Below are 19526 nucleotides of genomic sequence, written 5' to 3'. Positions count from 1 at the left end.
GGAGTGGAGAGTGGCCTCTAAAGCTCCCCTCTATCCCCCATCACTGCATACAGTGGCATTGGAATGGGGGGTGATTGTGCTGCTCCCCTTCCTTTGTTGGAGTGTGGCTGTGTTGTCTGGCTTGGCTTTGCAACAGGATTTATAAATAAAAATGTCTCTCCAAGAGTGCGTGACTCACGGTCCTCACCGCAAGGATAACCTCTCTGCTAGGAAACCTGATCTGAGGACCAAACTGCAGTGTGCAGGAATCAAAGACATTGCTTAATTAATGTATTTAATGCAAATGGAGAATGCACAAGCCCTTCACTCCACCTGGGCTGGGGTGGGCTGCAGGGGAAGGTCCCTCTGGACCCCTGTCCTGTGCCATCCCTGACCTCGAGCTGCCAACAGCCCAGCCCTTGACCTGCTCCAGGGCCTGGTGGTTTCCCTCAGGCAGCAGTGGGTGATGTGGCCTCAGGCAGCTCCAGCCTCAGCATTTCCTCCTGCCACCCTCTGAGGGGGCAGCCTGTGGGTGCTGGTGGGAGGCTGTGTCAGCCCTGTGCGCCAGGGCACAGCCATACCCGGGGAGAGGGATGCCCTGTGCCCCAGTGCCCCAGCCCGGGGGGACCTGGTTTATCCTGGGGGTAGATGACGGCGGGGCGACAGCTGGCTGGGGGATTTGCTGAGGGCATTATTTAATGCCGTGGGTAAATGGAGGAACAGCAGCTAATTCTGGAGCCCATAATCCTCTTCCTCCCCCGGGGATGGGGAGCGTGCCAGTCACGCAGCCGCCAGTGGGCCCCGGGGACAGGCCCCCGGCAGCTCCCCAGGCGTGCTGCGGGCCACAGAGACTCCTGGACCATGGGTGATGTGCAGAAGGTAAGTGGGGTCCGGTGACATCCCACCTGCTCCAGGGTGGGTGAGCAGCACCAACTCTCAGTTGCAGCACTGGGAGGGCTGGCAGAGCAGGGCTCTCCCCTGAGCACATTCCCCCAGCACACTCAGGAGCTGCCAGAGGTGCTGGGGCAGGGACAGCATACCTGGAGGGCGAGTAATTGAGGCTCTGTGGATCTGCCATGGAGCCACCCCAAGCCTGGACACCTTGGGAGCAGAGCTCAGGCCACAGACACAGGGTACTCATAGCCAACAGGGCACCCAGTTCTCCCCCTCCAAAACAAGGGTGCTCTGCAGCCACCTGGCACCCCACAGGACTCCCCCAGCATCTCCCTGTGCCCCCAGGGGCTGCTCTCCGTCATCCAGAAGCTGAAGGGTTCACCGGAGCAGGAGCTTCGCATCGTCCTGCTGGGGCTGGACAACGCGGGGAAGACGACGCTGCTGAAGCGCCTGGCGTCCGAGGAGGTCAGCACCATCACCCCCACTCAGGTAGGTGCTGCTGTGGGCCACGGCCAGTGGGGGGGGAGGAGGGAGTGCGGGTCCCAACTGTCCCTTTGGTGATGCCAGGCTTTGTGTCCCTGCTCAGGGTTTCAACATAAAGAGTGTCCACTCGCATGGTTTGAAGCTGAATGTCTGGGATATCGGGGGGCAGCGCTCCATCCGCCCATACTGGAAGAAGTATCTGGGCAGCACAGACCTGCTGGTGAGTGGGGCAGTCCCCCACAGCCCTGTGCATGGAGAGATGTGCCCTCTGTGTGACAGCACCGGCAGTGGTGTGTGGGCCCCACAGAAGGGCTGTGCAGCCCGGCCTCTGACTGTCCCTTTTGTCCCCATGGCAGATTTATGTCATTGACAGTGCCGACCAGAAGCGTTTTGAGGAGACAGGGCAGGTATGAAGGATCCGGTGGGGTTGGCTGTGGGGTCCTGGCGCTTGGAGGTCTGTCTGGCACCAGCTCTTTGAGGGCTGGAGCTGGCAGAGAGGCTGCTTTCAACCATAGGGTAGTGCTGCAGTGGGCGCCATGCTGTGCCCAGAGCTCTGTGGGAAGGGCTCAAGATCAGTCCCAGCAGGCAGAGGTAGCCCCTCTACGGCAGATCTGTGCCCAGCAGCTCCCCCCCAAGCCTGGTGTGCTGCCCGAGGGGTACCTGGCACAAGGGTGACTCTGCCCCAGGTGAGAGTGACACCTCAGGTGCCAGCCCTGGTCCCAACTCCCCAGCACCAGGTTAGGGAGTAGCAAATTCAGTTACAAACCCTGGGAATAAAGCTCTGAGAGGGGAAGGTGAGACTCTTGAGTGCCAGCCTTGGCTGTTCCGGCACCAGACGGTGTTGTGGGTGTGCCAGACAGCACGGGACTGGCAGCAGCCTCCTGCAGCTGCCCTTTACTCTCAGTGCTGGGAATACTTCAGCCCTCAGAGAACCCTGGGTCTATGGAGCTTCAGGGGGGCATGTCTCTCCTTTGGAATGTCAAGACCTCACAGCTACAATAAGAGAGAGGGGATAAGGTGGTTTGGGAGCTGAGGTATCCAGCCCACCCTGGGCAGCTCTGGTGAGGGCAGCAGCCCTGGGAGAAGGTTCTCTCTTGATAGGAGCTGGCAGAGCTCACGGAGGAGGAGTCCCTCACGGGGGTCCCGCTGCTGGTGTTTGCCAACAAGCAGGACCTGGTGACTGCAGCCCCTGCAGATGAAATCGCAGAAGGGCTGAACCTCCACACCTACCGGGACCGGGAGTGGCAGATCCAGGCCTGCTCGGCCCTGTCTGGGGAAGGAGTGCAGGTAGAGATGGGGGCCTGCAGGCTCTGCAGAGGTGGGAGAGGACCCAGGGGCCTGCCATGCTCTTGGGGCTGTGCTCACAATCTCTTTTCCCTCCAGGATGGGATGAACTGGATTTCCAGCCAGATCATGAACAGAAAGAAGTGAGAGCTGCGAAGTGCCAGACGGGACTGAGCTGCAGGTCCCTACACCATGGCCAACCCCCTTGGTCCCTCTGCTCCCTCCAAGGCTCTGCTGGGCCCTGAGCCTCAGACTCCTATGCTCAGATGATTTTCCCACCTAGTCTTCCACTAACCAGTTGGCTTCCCCTCTCCCTGCCTCCTGGGCTTCCGTGGCCTGCTTGTACCCCTTGACCCTCCTGCAGGCCCTGTGCTGTTGGAGGAAGCACATGTCCCACTGTGTCAAGGGCTCGCACACCTCTAGCACGAGAACCTGGCCAGGACCTGAGGCAAGCACAAAGACAGCGAGGACATGGCTGGGCAGTCACCAACGGAGGGCTCTCCTTGCCTGGTGCCAGCCCTGGCTGCAGCCACTCCCTGTGTGCCGCTGAGAGGCTGCTCTGCCAGAGCTCTTGGGACGCCCAAACCATGGCTGCCACCGCCTCGCTACCCATCGAGAGGGATGGGAGATTCCGCCTCCTGACCACCACGGGGCAGAGGAATGGGGTGAGGACCTCTGCGATGGGGCGGGGGGCGGCCCTGCGGCCCTCAATAAAGCTGCTGTGACCTCCACGCTGCCTCAGCCAGTCCCTTGCCATGGCGCCGGGACAGCGCGCCCCGCTGTCCAGCGAGTCCCGCGGGGTCATTGCCGGGACGTTCCCGTTCCCGGGTCCCGTCGGGGCGGGTCACGTGTCCCGCGGGCGGCACGAGGCAGGCACGTGAGCGGCCCTGGGGAGGGCGGGCGAACTACATCTCCCGGCATGCCCCCAGAACCGCCGCGCACGCGCAGAGAAGATACTCAGACTCCCCCTCCCGCCTCCCGAAGCGCAGCGGGAGCTTCTCACCCCCTCTGGCCCCGCCTCCCTTCCCTACCATACGCGGGTAGCGGTGTCGCTCACCTCCAGAGGCGGGACCGCGGCGGTGTGTGGATTTCTGATTGGTCCCCGCGGTTGCGGGGCGGGGCCGGGGCGGGGCGCCGGAAGGCGGAAGCGGAGAATGGCGGCGGGTGCGGGCGGGCTGGTGGCCGTGGTTGCGCTGCTGTTGGCGTTGGTCGGGCCGCGCCCGGCGCCCGCCGAGCTCACGGACGGCAACAGCGAGCACCTGAAGCGGGAGCACTCGCTCATGAAGCCATACCAGGGTGAGCGTGGGGCCGGGCGGACGCGCCGTGCGCCCCGAGAGCGACCGGGGCTGATCCGCGCTCTGTTCGCCCCTTTGCAGGCGCGGGCTCTGCCGCGATGCCGCTGTGGGACTTCCAGGGCAGTACCATGGTCACCAGCCAGTACGTCCGCCTGACACCCGACGAGCGCAGTCGAGAGGGCTCCATCTGGAACCGCGTGGTGAGAGCCCGGGGGGAGATGGGCGGGGGTCCGTGGTGGCCCCGCTGCCTCTCCTGAGTCTCGCCCTGACGCCGCTGGGGTCTCTCCCACAGCCCTGCTTCCTCAAGGACTGGGAGCTCCACGTCCACTTCAAGATCCACGGAGCCGGCAAGAAGAACCTGCACGGGGACGGGCTGGCGCTGTGGTACACGCAGGATCGGCTGGTGCCAGGTCAGTGCGAGTCAGCAGCACACTTACCCTGTCCCGGAAGGCAGCTGGGCAGGGAGGGCCCCCGAGCTCCCTCTGTCTGGTGTGTCCAGTGTGGGAGCAGGTGCCCTCAGCCACCTGCCTGGCAGTGAACAGTTCGTACAGCTCAGAAGTCTGAGCATAAATCCTGACACAGAGCCTTCTGTCTCCAATGTTCTGTCCTGTTCCAGGTCCTGTCTTTGGCAGCAAGGACAAGTTTCATGGACTGGCTATTTTCCTTGACACGTATCCCAACGATGAAGCCACGGAGGTGAGTGGTCCAGGGAGCCTGTGCAGTGCCCAGGAGGCCATTTCCTTTCTCCTCCAAGAGCTTCACACCCAGTCCAAGGAAAAGTCTTCCCTTACTTGAGCGTGGTCTGCTCTTCCTGTCGTAGGAGCTGGTAAAGGGAAGAGTTTGTATGTGCGTTTATGGAGATAAGAAGGTCCTTGCTCCTTCTTGTGCTGCTGTTGGCTACACAGCTGTTTCCCAGGCATTTCCTTCCACACATGAGAGTGGGCACAGGGCTGGTGTAAACCAAGCACCACCTGTTAATATTCATCCTGAGTGTCATTTCCTGAGCTCTGTGCTTTGGTTGCTCATTCCGTGATGTTTCTGGTCTTATTTTCTCTTTGCAACATGGGTGTCTCTGAAAGAAACTCCTAGGCTGGCTCTTTGCTCCAGAATTCCCTGTGGTCACAGTACAGATCAGTCCCATGGGGGCTGGGGGTCCTTTTCTTCTATCCTGCTCTGTGTTTGTTGATCTCATGGCACAGTCAGAAAACAAAACTGCTTTGAGGTCTGTATCACCAAAAAATGTGATGCTTCAGTCATAAAGCACCTGGAAGTGACCTATCTCCCTGTTGCCTTGATGCTCATGGGAGGTGAATGTCTATCTCCAGTTGGCCTCTCCTGGTGTATAAAATCTACTGACAACAAAGCCCTGTGTGTGGTTTTGCTGCTTATGTGGGGTTTCTGCCTGTTCTGGGTCTTGTGCTCTGCTCTTACACTTCTTGTGTTCAAGGGAGGACTGGACATGGCTCTGCTCTGGTTGACAGGGTGGTGATGGGTCACAAGTTGGACCTGATGTTCTCAGAGGTCTTTTCCAACCAAAATGATTCTGTGTTTTTTATCCAGCCACTCTGCAAGCTTGGGGCTGTCTCTGCCTTGGCCACGTGGTGCAGGGTGGGCTTATTCACAGAATCACAGAATGGGGGTTGTGATGTGAAGATCAGAAGCAGTGACTTGGCTTTAGGCAGAACAAGCTCTGGCTCAGCTTAGAAGCAGCTTTATGTGGAGAAGCAGCCTTGACTCCATGGTCCTGTGCTGCATACTCGCTGTGCTCCCACCCTGCTCTCCCTGAGGGCGTGGTAGCCCTGGCAGTGCAGCCCCCCAGCAGCTGCTGTGTGTCCCTCTGCAGCGGGTGTTCCCCTACATCTCGGCCATGGTCAACAACGGGTCCCTGACGTACGACCACAGCAAGGACGGGCGCTGGACGGAGCTGGCCGGGTGTTCCGCTGACCTGCGCAACCAGAACCACGACACCTTCCTGGCGATCCGGTACTCCCGGGGCCGGCTCACGGTGAGCACCTGTGGGGGGTCGTGCACGTTCAGTGGGGTGGGGGTTGCTGGAGCAGTATGTGGCCTGGAGGTGGTTTTCAAGGCTTAACTGCCTGCCCCTCCAGCACCTCCAGCTCTGAAAGAGCTGCAGGATAGCGGTGAGCATTCCTGGTGTGACCCTGCCCTGGTCTTGCAGGTGATGACTGATGTGGAAGACAAGAATGAATGGAAGAACTGCATCGACATTGCAGGAGTGCAGCTGCCAACTGGATACTTCTTTGGTGCTTCTGCTGGCACTGGAGATCTGTCTGGTGAGAGGGGGCTTTGCTCATTTGGTGGTTGGAGCCTGAACTAGGTGATCCCCCCTTGGCAGAAGGGTTGGACTAGATGGTCTCCAGTGGTCCTCTCCAACCCCAACTATTCTGTGATTCTGTGACTGTAACACTGTGGATGCACTGGATAGTTTCCATGGCTTCCTTTCCCTGAATTGTTCACTGGGCTCTTGCAACCATTTTTAGCAGGAACCTGTGACCGGGGAGGGGGCACTTGAGAGCCAAGGAACATCTTGGCTCTGGTTTGATACCTGGGAATGAGGATGGCTTGAGAGGGAAGGAGACTGGACCTGGCAGAGCAGGGTCCAGGGGGTGCTCTGAGTGCCTGGACATCTCTCAGAGTTTCTGACAGCATTTTCTGGCTGTTCCACAGACAATCACGACATTATCTCGATGAAGCTGTTCCAGCTCATGGTGGAGCACCCTGTAGAAGATGAGACCGTTGACTGGACCAAGATTGAGCCAAGGGTCAGCCTCCTTAAGTCCCCCAAAGGTGAGTTCATGGGCTTCAAAGACCTTCCATGGGGGATTGGAATGTTGGGGCTGTGACACCCTGCGAGACTCCGTGGGAGCCAAGCTTGGGACAGTCTCTGTAGCTGTTCTTGCTCTTACAGACAACGTGGATGACCCAACGGGAAATTTCCGGAGCGGGCCCCTGACGGGCTGGAAGGTGTTCCTGCTCCTGCTCTGTGCACTGCTGGGCATCATCATCTGTGCCGTGGTGGGAGCCGTGGTCTTCCAGAAGCGCCAGGAGCGGAACAAGCGTTTCTACTAAAGGAACACCTGTGCCCAAACCCATCTTTTCTATGGGGAGCTGTAAAAACTGTGGTTTCTAAATGCTGTTTCTGAGAAATACCAGAAGTATTTTCTTACCTGTCTGTAAGTTTGGCTGTAACCCCTGCCCGGCCCTTGGCCTCCAGCAGATTGGACCTAGGGGGGGTGATGCCCTCTGGACCCCCAGAGCTGTGGTGTGGGAGCCTGGAGGTTGCTCCCCAGTTTTTTCCAGTGTTCCCCCTCCCAGCTGGGACCTGCCGTGCTGCCTGGGGCAGGTGTGAACATGAGGTGAGGGTCTGTGGGGAGGGGGCTGTGAGTGGGGCATTAAAGGACTGACACCACCTGCGGCTCTGTCTCTGTCTGAGGGGGGAGAAGGGGACTCTACATGGAGAGAGGGTGGGATGGGAAATGCCGGGGGGGGGGCCGAAAGGGCTGGGGGGGGGGGGGGTGCTTTTCCCGGCAGGAGGGGGTCCCAGCTGGGTGGGGAGGCAATTTTGGGAGGGTCCCGAAGGAACTGGGCGGGGGAAGTCTGTGTTCTCTGGAATCTTCGAGGGGCACGGCATGGAAGAGAGGGGATGTTCCCGGAGGAGAGGAGCCCCGGTGGTGGCGGGCGGTGCAGGAGGAGGTGGGGGGATGTCCTCGACGGTCGGTCCCGCCCCCGTCCCGCCCCGCCGGCGGAAGGGAAGCGTGTCCGTGTTTCCGGGAGGTCGGGGGGGAGCGGCGGGCGCCGCCAGCGTGTCCCCGGGGCGGCGGGGCCGGGCGGGCGCCATGGGCCCGGCCCGCCGCAGGGACGCGCTCCGGCTGCGCGGCGGCGGGTGAGCCCGGCGGGGACGGGGGGACGGGGGTGGCACCAGGGGGGTCGGCGGGGCGGGGGCTGGGGGGATCTGGGGATGGGGGTCCCGCCGCCCGCTGACCCCGCGCCGTGCCCCAGGTCCCCGCCGCTCCCGCGGCTCTTCCCCGGCCGTCTCTCCGCCTTCCCGCTGTTCCTCCTGGCGCTGCTCCTGGGCTTCGCTTCGCTGCTCTGGCTCCAGCTCAGCTGCTCGGGTGAGGGGCCGGTGCCCGGCGGGCAGGATCGGGGGACTCCCCGCCAGCCCTGCCCGCCCCCCGCCCCGCTCCAGCCTGCCCGGGACGAGCCGTCGTGGGGCCCGCACCGGCTGGCGCTGCTGGTGCCCTTCCGAGAGCGCTTCGAGGAGCTCCTGGCCTTCGTGCCCTACATGCACCGCTTCCTCAGCAAGAAGAAGATCCGTCACCACATCTTCATCCTCAACCAAGTGGATCATTTCAGGTAGCGTCTCTCCCTGTGCCTAGGGACGAGGGGCCCTTCCCGAAGCTCTGTCCCTGCCATGAGCTCTGGGAAGGTCTTGTGGAGAAGCAGAGTGCCAGGGCAGTGGGACATCGTGGGCAGAGTGTGATGCTCTGCTCAAAGTTGCTCATTCTAGAGCTCAGAGAGAGACGAAGGTGTTTTGTTTCCCTTTTCCTTAGCAAGAATCACAGAACCCTCTACCCCCCGGGTATTTCAGCTTTCTCCTCCCATGTCACAGGTCTGCAGCAGCAAACATCTGGGGACTCTGAAATTCAAAGAAAGACCATGGGGTGTTTGGAAACACTATTGCTTGTCCCCAGCTCACTCTGCATGGAGAAGCAGGGGTGCAGTTTCAGGACAAGGAGTGTTGTGTTTGTGTGTCCCTGTTTGGGGTCTGGTTGACGTTGAGCATTGAGGAGCGTGACAGAGAGATGTGAAGGGACAGTGGCTGCTGTGTGTGGCACTGAGCCCCCCTGATCCCATGGCAGGTTTAACAGGGCGTCCCTGATCAACGTGGGCTTCCTGGAGAGCGGCAACGACACCGACTACATCGCGATGCACGATGTCGATCTCCTGCCCCTCAATGAGCACCTGGACTACAGCTTCCCGGAGACAGGGCCCTTCCATGTGGCATCCCCAGAGCTGCACCCGCTCTACCACTACACGACCTACGTGGGTGGCATCCTGCTGCTCACCAAGCAGCACTACGAGTTGGTGAGTGCATGGGTGGGTTGTTCTGAATGCTTTGGGGCAGGGGCTACGACATTATCATGGTAAAGAGTTTTGTGCTACATGCTTGGGAAACAGGGAAAGGAGTCAAAATGGTTCGGGACAGAGCCTGTGGTCTGTCCTGGTGGTGGGGGCAGGAGAGGGGAGGCTGCGCTGGTGTTCAGGGCTTGTGCTGCTGGTGTCTGCTCCTCTGAGGCCGTGGAGCTGTGCTGGACCTTGGCCAGTGCTGTTCTTGTTCCAGTGCAATGGCATGTCCAACCGCTTCTGGGGTTGGGGACGGGAGGACGATGAGTTTTATCGACGTATCAAAAGAGCTGGTCTCCAGGTAAGTGGTCTCCATGTCCTCCTGGGTTGGAATTGCCCTTTTTCTTGTCTCTTTGCCTGATCCCTGCTGTGGCTACCCAGGTTGGGGCCTGAGGAAGGCAGCCCTGCACTCCCTCCTCTAGCAGCAGGTGCAGGAGTTTTCCAGTGTTTCTGCAGAAACTTTGCTCTTCTCCCAGGTTCGTCGTCCTTCTGGAATCACAACTGGATACGAGACTTTCCAGCACCTGCACGACCCAGCCTGGAGGAAGAGAGACCAGAAGCGCATTGCTGCACAGAAGCAGGTGAGGGCTGTGGTCAAGAGGAACCACGGGAGGCTTGGATTGTGATCACCACATGCTCTGAGCCCTCACTGCTCATGTCCTCCCCTGCCAGCTCTCTGCTCCCTCCCCAGGCACTGGGTGTTTCCCACTTCCAATGTGAGCTGAACAGTGTTTGTCTTCTCCAGGAACAGTTTAAGGTGGATCGGGAGGGAGGTTTGAACAACGTGAGGTACCGAATTGAATCACGGACTGATCTGAGCGTGGCAGGAGCCCCTTGCACCGTCCTTAATATCTTGCTGGACTGTGACACAAATGAGACCCCGTGGTGCACGTTTGGCTGAGCCCATCCCCGTGTGTCAGTCGTGTGCGCTGTGCTGGTGCCAAGACTCCGAGGCTGCCGTGGAGCTGCTTGGAGCAGGCAAGATTTTGGCAGCGGATGAGCATGGCAGTGCTGGTGAGACACAGAGGAACAGACGAGGCTGAGAACTGGGTTTTGCTGGGACCAACAGAAGAGGCTAAGAGTGGGACTCAGTGTTGCTGCTGGTGCTGGTGCTGCCTCCCAGGGCAGGCACAGGAGGTGGTTTTCCTGTGCTGGACATGCCTGAGCTGCCACTCAGCTCAGAGGACAATAAAGACCTGTCAGGGCAGTTGTGAGTTGTGAATGCCCTGGGTTGTGCTGTACCACTCCGTTTTCCTGCTCTCTTTACCTTCCTGGCTTCACTGGCTTGGCCCTGGGGGTGCTCTGTGTGACAGGCTGGGTGCTGCTTTGGTTCAGAGGCTGAGCCGGTCTGAAATGGGCTCTGAGGTGGTGCCTGTTCCAGCTGCCAGGTACCCCCAGGGCTGGGCTGTGGTCATTCCACTGCAGGAAGTGGTTGTGGTTAAGCTGTGCCCTGAGCCCCAGGATCCACAGCCCTGCTGGATGTCAGCAGCTGTAGGCCAGGACCTCTCTTTGGAGTAAGGAGGAGAGTTCTGGCTTGAGCTGCTCCTCTCCTTGTCTGCGCTCTGTGGAATATGCTGCCTCAGCCTGTCTGGAGGGGGTTGGAGAACTTGATGTCTCCCCAGAAGTGCTCAGGGGAACTGGGATCTGCTCTAGCCCTGCATTCCCTGTCCTGGGGAGGACTGGCTGCCAGGCTCACCACAGTGCTGGTGGAACTGGAGGAATGGTGTGGGTGAAGTGTGGGAACTGGGACAGTCACCCCTAACTTGCTTGAGCTGAGAGTAACAAGAGCTGCTGTGGGCAAGGCAGGGGCTGGGGTGTTCCTGTTGAAGGTGGGAACAGGGGGGTTTGGGTTGATGAGGGAAAGGCAAGTCTGGGGGGGAACCAGGCTGCAGCTCCCACCTGCTCACTCCAGACACCTGGCACTGTCTCACTGCCAGGACAGTTTCTCCCATGTCATGGCAGGAGGAAGGACTTGGGTGCTGAAGTTGGGAAGGTCCCAGTGGGTGAGAAGGGATGCTGGGGGCTGCCAGTTGTTAAGGTTTAGTGGAAAACAGCCACACCAGCAGCTTCTTCTGGGAACTGAGAGGTGTACAGCTGGGCAGGAGGGGCCCTCAGGACCCAGCTGTTGAGACCAGATGGGAGTAGTGGCTGTGGAACAGCACCTGGTCCACGCCTGCTCCTACTGGGAGTGAACCAGCACTGTGACCTCTGGGATGCTGCCACTCACCCTCATCTGCTGAGGGTGGCAAATGCCTGATGACTCTCAAGGGAGACCCCTGCCAACACTGGACACCTCTCCTCCATCACCAGCCTGTCCTGGCCATGGCCTTGGGCTGCTGTGTGGACGGAGCTGTGCCACTCCAGAGTGGAGGGTGCTCAGGCTGGCTCACAGATGGTGCCATGTGTAGGCCTGCACCAAGCTGACTCTGGGGTTTTGGCACATGTTTTGGGTACTGTTGCCTCCTCAAGCTGGGTAAACCCCATTGAAGAGCCAGTACCCCTCTGTTCAGCCCCGTCATCAGCACTGGCACCAGGCCCTCCACATTTCCTGGCCCCTTCTGTCCTCGTCCCCTGCCTGGCACTTCCCAGAGTGGTCTCTTTGCATTCCCAGACAGAAGCTGTTGCCATCTTGGGAAGATGAGCAGCTCTGGGGAGGAGTGCTGGGATGAGAGAGGCAGAAGCATCAGAGCCAAGTGAGGGGGTCGTGTACCATGTAGGAATGGGGTGTCTGGAGAGATCTGGTGCCATCTGCTCTCTGTGCTGCTCTGGAGCTGGGAGAGGAGTCTGGTGCCCTCAGATGGAGTGTGAGGGGGGCTGTCTCCAAGGCAGGGGTCGTGGTGGCTGTGCAGGGTGGTGAGGATGGGGCTGTGCTGCTTTGCATCATGGAAGGGGCAGGCCCAGCCTTGAGGTGTGGGGATGTGCTGCCCAGGAGTTCCCATTGACCTCTCCAGCCCAGTGGCCCCAAAGCAGCACTGATACCTGGCATGAAGATTGCTGGTTGGCTTGGACACCCAGTGCACTCCTCTAGAGGTGTTCCCAGGACCACTCATGTCCCTCGCTGTGGGCAGCCAGAGGGAGATGTCAGCCTAGCAGCCCCACTCCTGTCTCTCCATGCTGCGGGTTTTGGGATTGGCCACCTGTATTGCAGCCACTTCCTGGTGCCTGAACCACAGCCAGGGCTGGCAGAGGCAGATCAAAGTATTTCTCTACACCGTTCAAAATAGATGACACAATTTCAGGCAGGTTTCATGGAGATGTAGCTGTGCAGAAACAGAGCATATGTGCACCTCACACTTCGCTCAGCGCTACAGGCTCCTCTCCTGCTGCCTGGCAGCTATTTCTCAGCTCTGCTCGCAGCCCCCTCACCCTCCAGTTGCTTTTGTGGAAGAGGCGCCATGCCGGAGACCCGGCTTCCTTTTATAGCCCTGAATGTGACTCGGAGGTCGCTCAGCTCCGCTCCCCCCACGCACTTCAATATCAGCAATAGCCCAGTGGGAAGGGATGAATTTTTTCCCTGTTGCCTTCCTGCAGATGGATAACACTCTGCCTGCTGTCCCAGGAATCCTGCAGAGCTGAGCAAGAGGCCTCCCAGCGTTCTCAGGCTCTCAGCAACCCTGAGGAGAGCATCAAAATGCTCAGGGGCAGAGAGGGTCCCTGGAGCCCCAGCCCTGCCCCTCTGCGGACCCCCTTCTGGGGTCCCAATTGCTGCCAGTGAGGCTGTGTGGGGGCTGCTGCAGGCACAGCAATCAAAGGCTTTTATTGCTGGGTTGTTCTAAACCGGATGGTTCTGGAGCTGTTTGCTGGTAAAAGTCGTGAAATTGCTTTAGTACCATGGTGGGGAGGATTGGGGGGTAAAGTGGGCAGAGAGTGGAGACTGGGGAAATACTGATGGGAGGCAGGAGCATTTCTGCACAGAGAAGGGGACATGGAGTGTCCCAGGCAGTGTGGGAACTGCTAACCCAGGGAGACGAGCTCGGGGCGCGGTGGAGCAGGAAACGGGGCAGACGGGAAGGAGGGGTGCGGCTGTGACCAGCACCCGTTGCAGTCAGCCCGGCATCACTGGAACCTGCCCGGTCCAAGCCCCGTGGGATGATGCCTGTCCCTCTGGGATGCCGGTGGGGCCCCGTTCATGGGTGAACTCCGGACAGAGAGCTAGGGCATTGCAGACATTCCTGGTGACAGCAGAGTGGGAAATGGCAATGTTGGGAAGGGTCCCCCTATTCAGAGGACACATGTGCTGCCGCTCCGGCGTGCGGTGGGGAACAGGGGGCCGGAGGGAGCGGAGCGTGCCTTGGCAGTGCACCGAGGACACTGCCAGCATGTGAGCCCGGCGAGAAGGGACCAGGGACGGTGTGTGTGTGTGTGGGAGAGCACTGGCAGCACAGCTTGAGGACTCGGGTGTGCGGGGAGAGTAGGGGGGGAGCTGGCAGCGAGCGGGGCCCCGAAGTGCGAGAGTGCCGGGTGCGTGCGTCCCCCAGGTTGGGGACGGTGCGGGTGCGATCCCTCCCGGGGACAGACGGGCACCGCGCCGTGGGCACGGAGCAGGGCTGCTGCAGGTGTCCTGCTCCACGAGGAGACCTGACCAGGTCCAGCCCGTGGCGGGATCCCCGCTCCCTGCGGCTGCCACGCTGCAGTGAGCGGCAAGTGACAAAACCGGCTCCGGGCCAGGCCGTGGCAGCGCTGATTCACAGGGATGGAGCGTGTCGCGTCTCGCTGGCGCCAGGCCAGGCGCTGGGGCAGGTGGGGGTACACACCATGTCCCCTGGGGCTTTGTGGGGCTCCTGCCCACCCGTGGGTGCTGTGAGGGGGAGGGACGGGGTTGTCCTGCAAGAGGAGGGTGCAGGGATTGTCCCACGGTGCTGAGGCCCCTCTCCACTCCACAGGTACGAAGCAAAATATTTCTCTCCACCCTCGCCGGGCGATACTCGGGGACACCAGCCCCGCGCTACGGTGAGGGCCACCGGAGGCCGACTGGGCGCCGCTGCTGAGCCCGGAGCTGTAGCTCGAGGGGGGTTTGCGGGGGTCTCCCCGCGCTTTCGTGGTGGTGGTGGGGGGTTTGCGCAAGGAGCTCTCGGCGCCGCACGCAGCCAACCCGCCCTGCCCCGCCCCGCTGGTGGGCACGGCCGGGCCGCCCCCCTCCTTCCTCCTTCCTCCTCCTTTTTCCTCCTCCTCCTCCTCCTTCCCGCCCCTCCCGTCCCACCGCCCCCGCGCCGCGATTTGCCGGTGCCGGCCCCGCCCGCCGCCCCGCGCGGCCGCGGCCGAGGGGCGCGTTCAAACGCGGCGAGGGAAGGAGCGCGGAGCGGAGCCGTGCGGGACCGCAGCGCCGCCGGCATGGTGAGTGCGGGGCCGGGGGGCTCCCGGGGCGCCCCCATCCCCCTTCCCCGGTGCGCTCCGGCGTGCGGGGCTTTGTCCCGGGCTCGGCCCCGGGGACCGACCGCCCCCTCCGCCTTGCCCGTGCCGGAAATTCCGGCGGGGCTGCGGGAGGCGCAGGGGGGGCTGTGCGGGAACCCGCGCTCGCCTTCCCGCAGCACCCCCTGCGCCTCCGCGCAGCCCCGCCGTGCTCTCCCGCGTGGAGTGGGAAGGGGAGAGGATTTGTGGCCGTATCTTGCCCGGGCACGGCCAGGGTTGGGAACAGATCCCGAAGGAGCCGGGCTGGCCGGACCGGTGTTTTGCCGCCTGGAGGGTGATCCCCTCCCTGCCGCAGGCAGGACACCTTCGGGCTCCCCCGGCGTTTCCCAAAGCTCCCACAACCTGACCTACTTCCTCGGCAGCCTGTGCCGGGAGGAGCCGCTGCGGGGCTCGGCCAAGCTGCTCCCCAATGCCGGGGGCTGCATGAGCATCCACTCCCCTGCCGCACCACCATGGGAACATCCATGTCCCCCATCCCTGTGCACGCCCCGTTGCACCGCAGGCATGCCAGATCCTTCCAGAGGATCTGGTGCCCTTCGTGGGGTGCCGATGCCCGGAGCAGGTGCTGGGCTCGCAGAGGGAGGTGACAGCGCAGGCCGGGAGCTGTCAGACAGGTTTGTGCGTGGCAGCAATTAAAAGCCGGGTGTTTGTTTACGCGGCGCGTGGTGCTGAGAACCAGGGCAGCTTCCTGGGTGTAACCCGACCCTGGAGCCCTCGGCAAGGCTGGAAGCCGTGCTGGGGGCTCTGCCTCGCCCCTGCCCCGCTTGCCGTGTCCCCTGCACTGGTGTGAGGACATCGTCCCTCTCCCTAGTGCTGGGGAGCCAGAGCCATGGCCGAAGGCATCCTCTCATCCTTCCTCCCCCGGCCACCTGCGCAGGAAGCTGCATTGTCCCGTCAGCATCCTGCCCCTTCCCACCGCCCTCACGCCATGTCCGGCCACGGGGTCCCCAGCACGCACACAGCTGCTGGGCTGTGGCTGCCTCATCCCTGCCTGGTGCTGGGGTGGAAATGCCTGTGGATGGAGCAGGCCCGTGTGCAGCTTGCCCTGTGAGGTGCAAGAGCCCATGCTGTGCAGGAAGCGTCCCCGTGGTGCTGGAGAGGTGCCTGTCACCTGCACACCCTGGGGAGGGCAAGCTGATGGGCTTCCCCAGGGGCGTTCTGGGGAGTTCTCCAGAGTGTGTCCGGACCCAGAGGTCCTGGCAGGGCGGGTGGGTGCTGCGGGGCTGGGGCTGGCGCCAGGCCCGGGCAGGTGCTGCCGGCTCCCGAACTCGCCCGCCTGGCTGGGCGGCAGGTGCCTGTTCTGGTGGCAGCCCCGGCCGCGGGCGGGAGGTGGGGCTGGGTGTGGGAGGGAGGCGCTGCACCGTAGGGGGGGGGCAGCAGCAGGGAGCCCCTGCCTCGGTGTGTGCTGTGCCCTGGCACCCCTTTGCTCGGCTCCCCCAGGGAGCTGCATGGGAGATGGCGGGTCTGTCCCAGTGCCAGGAGCCCAGGTGGGTCCTTGGGGCTGGCTAGGAAGGGAGGTGCCGGGGGTTTCACGGTCCTGATTGCCCGGTGTCACTGACTCTGTCTCTCCCCCAGCAGTGCTGGTACTGGGCTTTTCTCTAATTCTCCATGGCAGCAGCACAGGGTCCTGTGACCTGTGAGCCCGACACCCGTGTCCTCGGCACCTACCTCTCCTCAGAGCCTGTCAGCGTTGTTGGCAGCATGGGCAGCGTGGGCAGCCTAGTGGAGAAGCAGGATCTGTCCCCTCTGGAGCTGCGGGCCCCACTGGGGGGCTCACGGGGGCTTCGGCAGCCCGACGGCTTGTTGCGGAAGGGGCCGAGCCAGCGGGAGCTCTTCGGGTACCTGCACGGGGCCAAGAAGGAGATGCGGTCGGAGCGGAAGCACCAGACATCAGGCACCTGCTACAAGAGGGACTATGAGAGTGACCGCGAGAACCGATCCCCTGAGCGCTGCTCCCGGGAGCATCACCGTGGGGCTGACTTCTCCAAGAGCTCCCTGCCAGAGCGGGGCCGCTTTGACAAGGTGAGGCTGTGGGCACCGTGCAGGATTCTGGAATAAGTCCTGGTCTATGAGAGTATGGGGTGGAGCAGAACAGTCCATGCCCCTCTGAATGGGATGTGGGGATTTGAACCCCCTGGCTGTGGGGGCTGTTGGGCTTATGCTGACTCTGCTCTTGTTTTTCAGTGCCGTATCAGGCCCTCAGCCTTCAAGGCGGTGGCTGGGAAGGGGCTGGTCTCCATGCAGGGCCTGTCCTCGTCCAAGGGGCAGAAGTTGTCCAAGAGCAATGGGAGCCTGCACACGCTGCTGTCACAGAGTAGCACAGCAGCCCCACAGCATGGCCCGCTCCGCACCCACCTGCTCCACGCCATCAGCCTGGATGAGGCCTCTGACTCCAGCCACAACTCCATCCAGAGCTTCCCATCGTATGGCTCCCGCCTCAAACCTGCCCAGAGCCAGTTCAGCGCCTCCATGGGCCACATCAACCACATTGGGGGCTCCTTGGACAGGGTCTCCCGGAGCCCCAGGGACCCACTGGCCCCTGAGAAGGTGCCCCTGTCCTGCAAAAGCATGGCCACGCTGAGCCGGCTGCAGAGCCCCGGTGAGCCCCCGCCACCCTATGAGTTCTCCTACTCGCTGGAGGACGCGGTGAAGCAGCTGGAGGATCGGCTGCAGGAGACAGGAGGGGAGCTGCGGCAGCTCAAGAGGAGTCTCAGCGAGACTGAAGACCCCTTCACACAGGTGAGCCGTGGGGCTGGGGTGGGGCTGGGGCAGTGCTGGATGCCCTGGGCAGGGCTGTGGGACAGTGATGTCTGGGTAAAAGGAGCTGCTGTGGTGGGTGATAGGCTGGGAATGCCCAAGCACAGAGGACCCAACATCATGGGACCTTCTGGGATCCCTCCCTGGGGCTGTGGACTCTGACCACTGTCCACCTGTGCTGGCAGGTGTTTGAGGACAAGCAGCGGCTGTGGCTGGACGAGCTGGAGGACCTGAAGCAGATGTACATGGCCCGGCTGCAGCAGGTGATGCAGCAGGCGCAGCGCGGGCAGCGGGCGCTGCAGCTGCAGCTCTACAAGGCCCAGCAAGAGAAGAAGCGGCTGCAGGAGGAGCTGAGCCTGCAGCAGTGCCAGTGCGAGGAGCCCAAGCTCCGGCAGCCCCAAGGAGAGCGTGGCAGCCCCAAGCTGGAGGAGACCAAGTGGGAGGTGAGTCCCCCTTCTTTCCTTCCCTGTTGCCACCCTCCTGGCTGTGGGGCGAGGATGAGTGCAACGGTTCCCTGCTCCAGTGTCACTCGTGGCCACAGGATGGGGGGGATTAGCCAGGTGTGATGTTCACGGTCTCCCAGGAGGACAGTCTGGGGTGCTGCCACCCCTGAGGTCCTGATTCCCCCAGCCCTTCCTCACCGCTTGCCTGTGCCCTACAGGTGTGCCAGAAGGCAGCAGAGATCTCCCTGCTGAAACAGCAGCTCCGGGACACCCAGGAGGAGATGGCTCAGAAGCTGGGTGAGATCTTCAGCCTGAAGACGCAGCTGCGGGAGGCCAAAGCAGAGGTCCAGGCCAAGGACTCCCAACTGGCACAGCTGGCAGACTCCTTCCAGAGTCCCCCAGAGCCCAGCACCTCGATGCCTCTGGGTGATGACCCCATGCCATCATGCCAGGACTTCCCTGGCTGCGAAACTGATGACTCCAAGTGCCGCGGCCTCCACAGCGACACGGCGGAGCCCCTGGAGCGGCAAGTGGAGTGGCTGTGGGCAGAGCTGCTGCGGGAGCGGCGTCAGGGCCAGCTGCAGGCTGTGAACTTTGAGCTGGAGAGGAAGACCTGGCAGGAGGAGAAGGAGAAGGTGCTGCGGTACCAGCGGGAGCTCCAGGCCAGCTACATGGAGATGTACCACCGGAGCCAGGCGCTGGAGCGGGAGCTGCGACAGCTGCGGTCGGAGCCCAGGGATGTTGGGACCGACTCGCCCTGGATCGAGCGGGTGGAGTCCTCGAAGATCTGAGGGATGGGATGCCAGTGGGACTGTGAAGGGGGAACATCTCTTGCTGCTGCAGTGGGACGATCTCAGGGTGTGCACAAGGACCGGCCACTTGGCACTGCTCTGGGCCGAAGGACTGATTGCAACAGGGGAGCTTTTCCTTCTTGCAGCGCTTCAGGCCCTTCTGGTGGGGGTCTCTGGAGAGCAGGGGGGGCCATCTGTGCCAGGGTGGGGGTCTTGCATGTGCCCCGTGCTCTGACTCCAGGAGCATTTGCCCTGTGATTCCTTCTGCCACGGGGGCAGAAACCAAGCGCCCTGTGAAACATTCCCTGTCCCTCCTGCTCTGCTGCCCCTGTTCCTGCAACTCAGTAACTTAATGTCTTGTGAGGAGGGGCTGGAGCCCTGTCACCACCCCACTGCCTTGCTGTGGGGGTTCCACCTGCTGCTCGCAGTGGCCACCTTGTCAGCAAGGCCATGGAGCTGCTGGTGCCACTGGGAAGGCAGAGGAGGAAACCCTGATGAGCACTGGTACTGCTGGGATGGGGCAGCTGCGCCAGCACCTCTGCTGGGGCTTCCCATGTCCCCAGTGTGGGGCTGCTCTGCAGTGGAGGTGGTTGATGGAGCTTCCCTTGGGCTGAGAGGGGCAAGTGCCTTGTGCAAGGAGGGATGGGAACTGGTGCCCTGCTGCACTGGGAGGGACTGGGGAGGGGAACAGGACATGTGGGCAGGGATGTGTCTGATCTGGGGAAGAGGCTGGGGTCTCCCAAGGTGGGTGAGAGCTGGGGGAGCCCCAAGGTGCTGGGAGGAAGAAGCCCTGCTCCATCTGTAACAGCAGAGCCTCACACCCCGTTCCTGCAATAAACCTGTATTTCTCTCTCCCGGCTTCTGCTTCCTTTGGGGTCTGGGGGATTCTGGCTGCGTGGGTGGGTGGGGGGGGGCTGCAGGCTGGCCTGGGCCTGCCCAGCGCAGGGCCCCGCCCCAGCACAGCCTTGCAAGGGTGGGCGGTACAACCAGTCAAGGTATTGAGGTGGGTGAGTCACAGTGGGGCCAGGGGTGGTGCCCCTGGAGCG

The 19526-nt window shown here is 62.0% G+C and overlaps 4 protein-coding genes across 5 annotated transcripts; all 4 read left to right on the top strand.

The window, feature by feature from the left end:
- The first annotated feature begins 711 nt into the window (after positions 1-711).
- Positions 712-3282, top strand: LOC113947288 (ADP-ribosylation factor-like protein 3). Its single transcript, XM_027643697.1, has 6 exons — positions 712-858; positions 1219-1362; positions 1460-1576; positions 1713-1763; positions 2458-2643; positions 2740-3282. Exons 1-6 carry the CDS (start codon positions 841-843, stop codon positions 2785-2787), a joined length of 564 nt encoding a protein of 187 aa, XP_027499498.1. The 5' UTR covers positions 712-840; the 3' UTR covers positions 2788-3282.
- A 98-nt stretch (positions 3283-3380) lies between these two features.
- On the top strand, positions 3381-7365 carry LMAN2 (lectin, mannose binding 2). The gene is given in 10 exon segments (XM_027643696.1): positions 3381-3447; positions 3450-3610; positions 3612-3936; positions 4017-4135; positions 4228-4345; positions 4552-4631; positions 5779-5940; positions 6115-6229; positions 6624-6743; positions 6865-7365. Coding segments are annotated over 10 exon segments (1413 nt in total). The 5' UTR covers positions 3381-3395; the 3' UTR covers positions 7026-7365.
- Positions 7366-7741: 376 nt separating this feature from the next.
- On the top strand, positions 7742-10321 carry B4GALT7 (beta-1,4-galactosyltransferase 7). The gene is made up of 6 exons (XM_027643623.1): positions 7742-7839; positions 7956-8309; positions 8816-9041; positions 9298-9381; positions 9557-9661; positions 9826-10321. The coding sequence occupies exons 1-6, from the start codon at positions 7793-7795 to the stop codon at positions 9979-9981; spliced, it is 972 nt and encodes a 323-aa protein (XP_027499424.1). The 5' UTR covers positions 7742-7792; the 3' UTR covers positions 9982-10321.
- A 4004-nt stretch (positions 10322-14325) lies between these two features.
- Positions 14326-19332, top strand: N4BP3 (NEDD4 binding protein 3). Of its 2 annotated transcripts, none has more exons than XM_027643621.1 (5): positions 14326-14414; positions 16068-16511; positions 16674-17228; positions 17432-17689; positions 17908-19332. In XM_027643621.1, the coding sequence occupies exons 2-5, from the start codon at positions 16098-16100 to the stop codon at positions 18478-18480; spliced, it is 1800 nt and encodes a 599-aa protein (XP_027499422.1). In that variant the 5' UTR covers positions 14326-14414; positions 16068-16097; the 3' UTR covers positions 18481-19332. The 2 variants fall into 2 exon arrangements, with proteins under 2 accessions (XP_027499422.1, XP_027499423.1); XM_027643622.1 differs by having other exon boundaries at positions 14398-14414; positions 16065-16511.
- The last annotated feature ends 194 nt before the right edge of the window (positions 19333-19526 follow it).

The sequence above is a fragment of the Corapipo altera genome, unplaced genomic scaffold, assembly GCF_003945725.1.
Source record: "Corapipo altera isolate COAL_440 unplaced genomic scaffold, ASM394572v1 75, whole genome shotgun sequence".
In the NCBI taxonomy this organism is placed as follows: domain Eukaryota; kingdom Metazoa; phylum Chordata; class Aves; order Passeriformes; family Pipridae; genus Corapipo; species Corapipo altera.
This window is presented reverse-complemented; position numbering and strand designations above follow the sequence as displayed.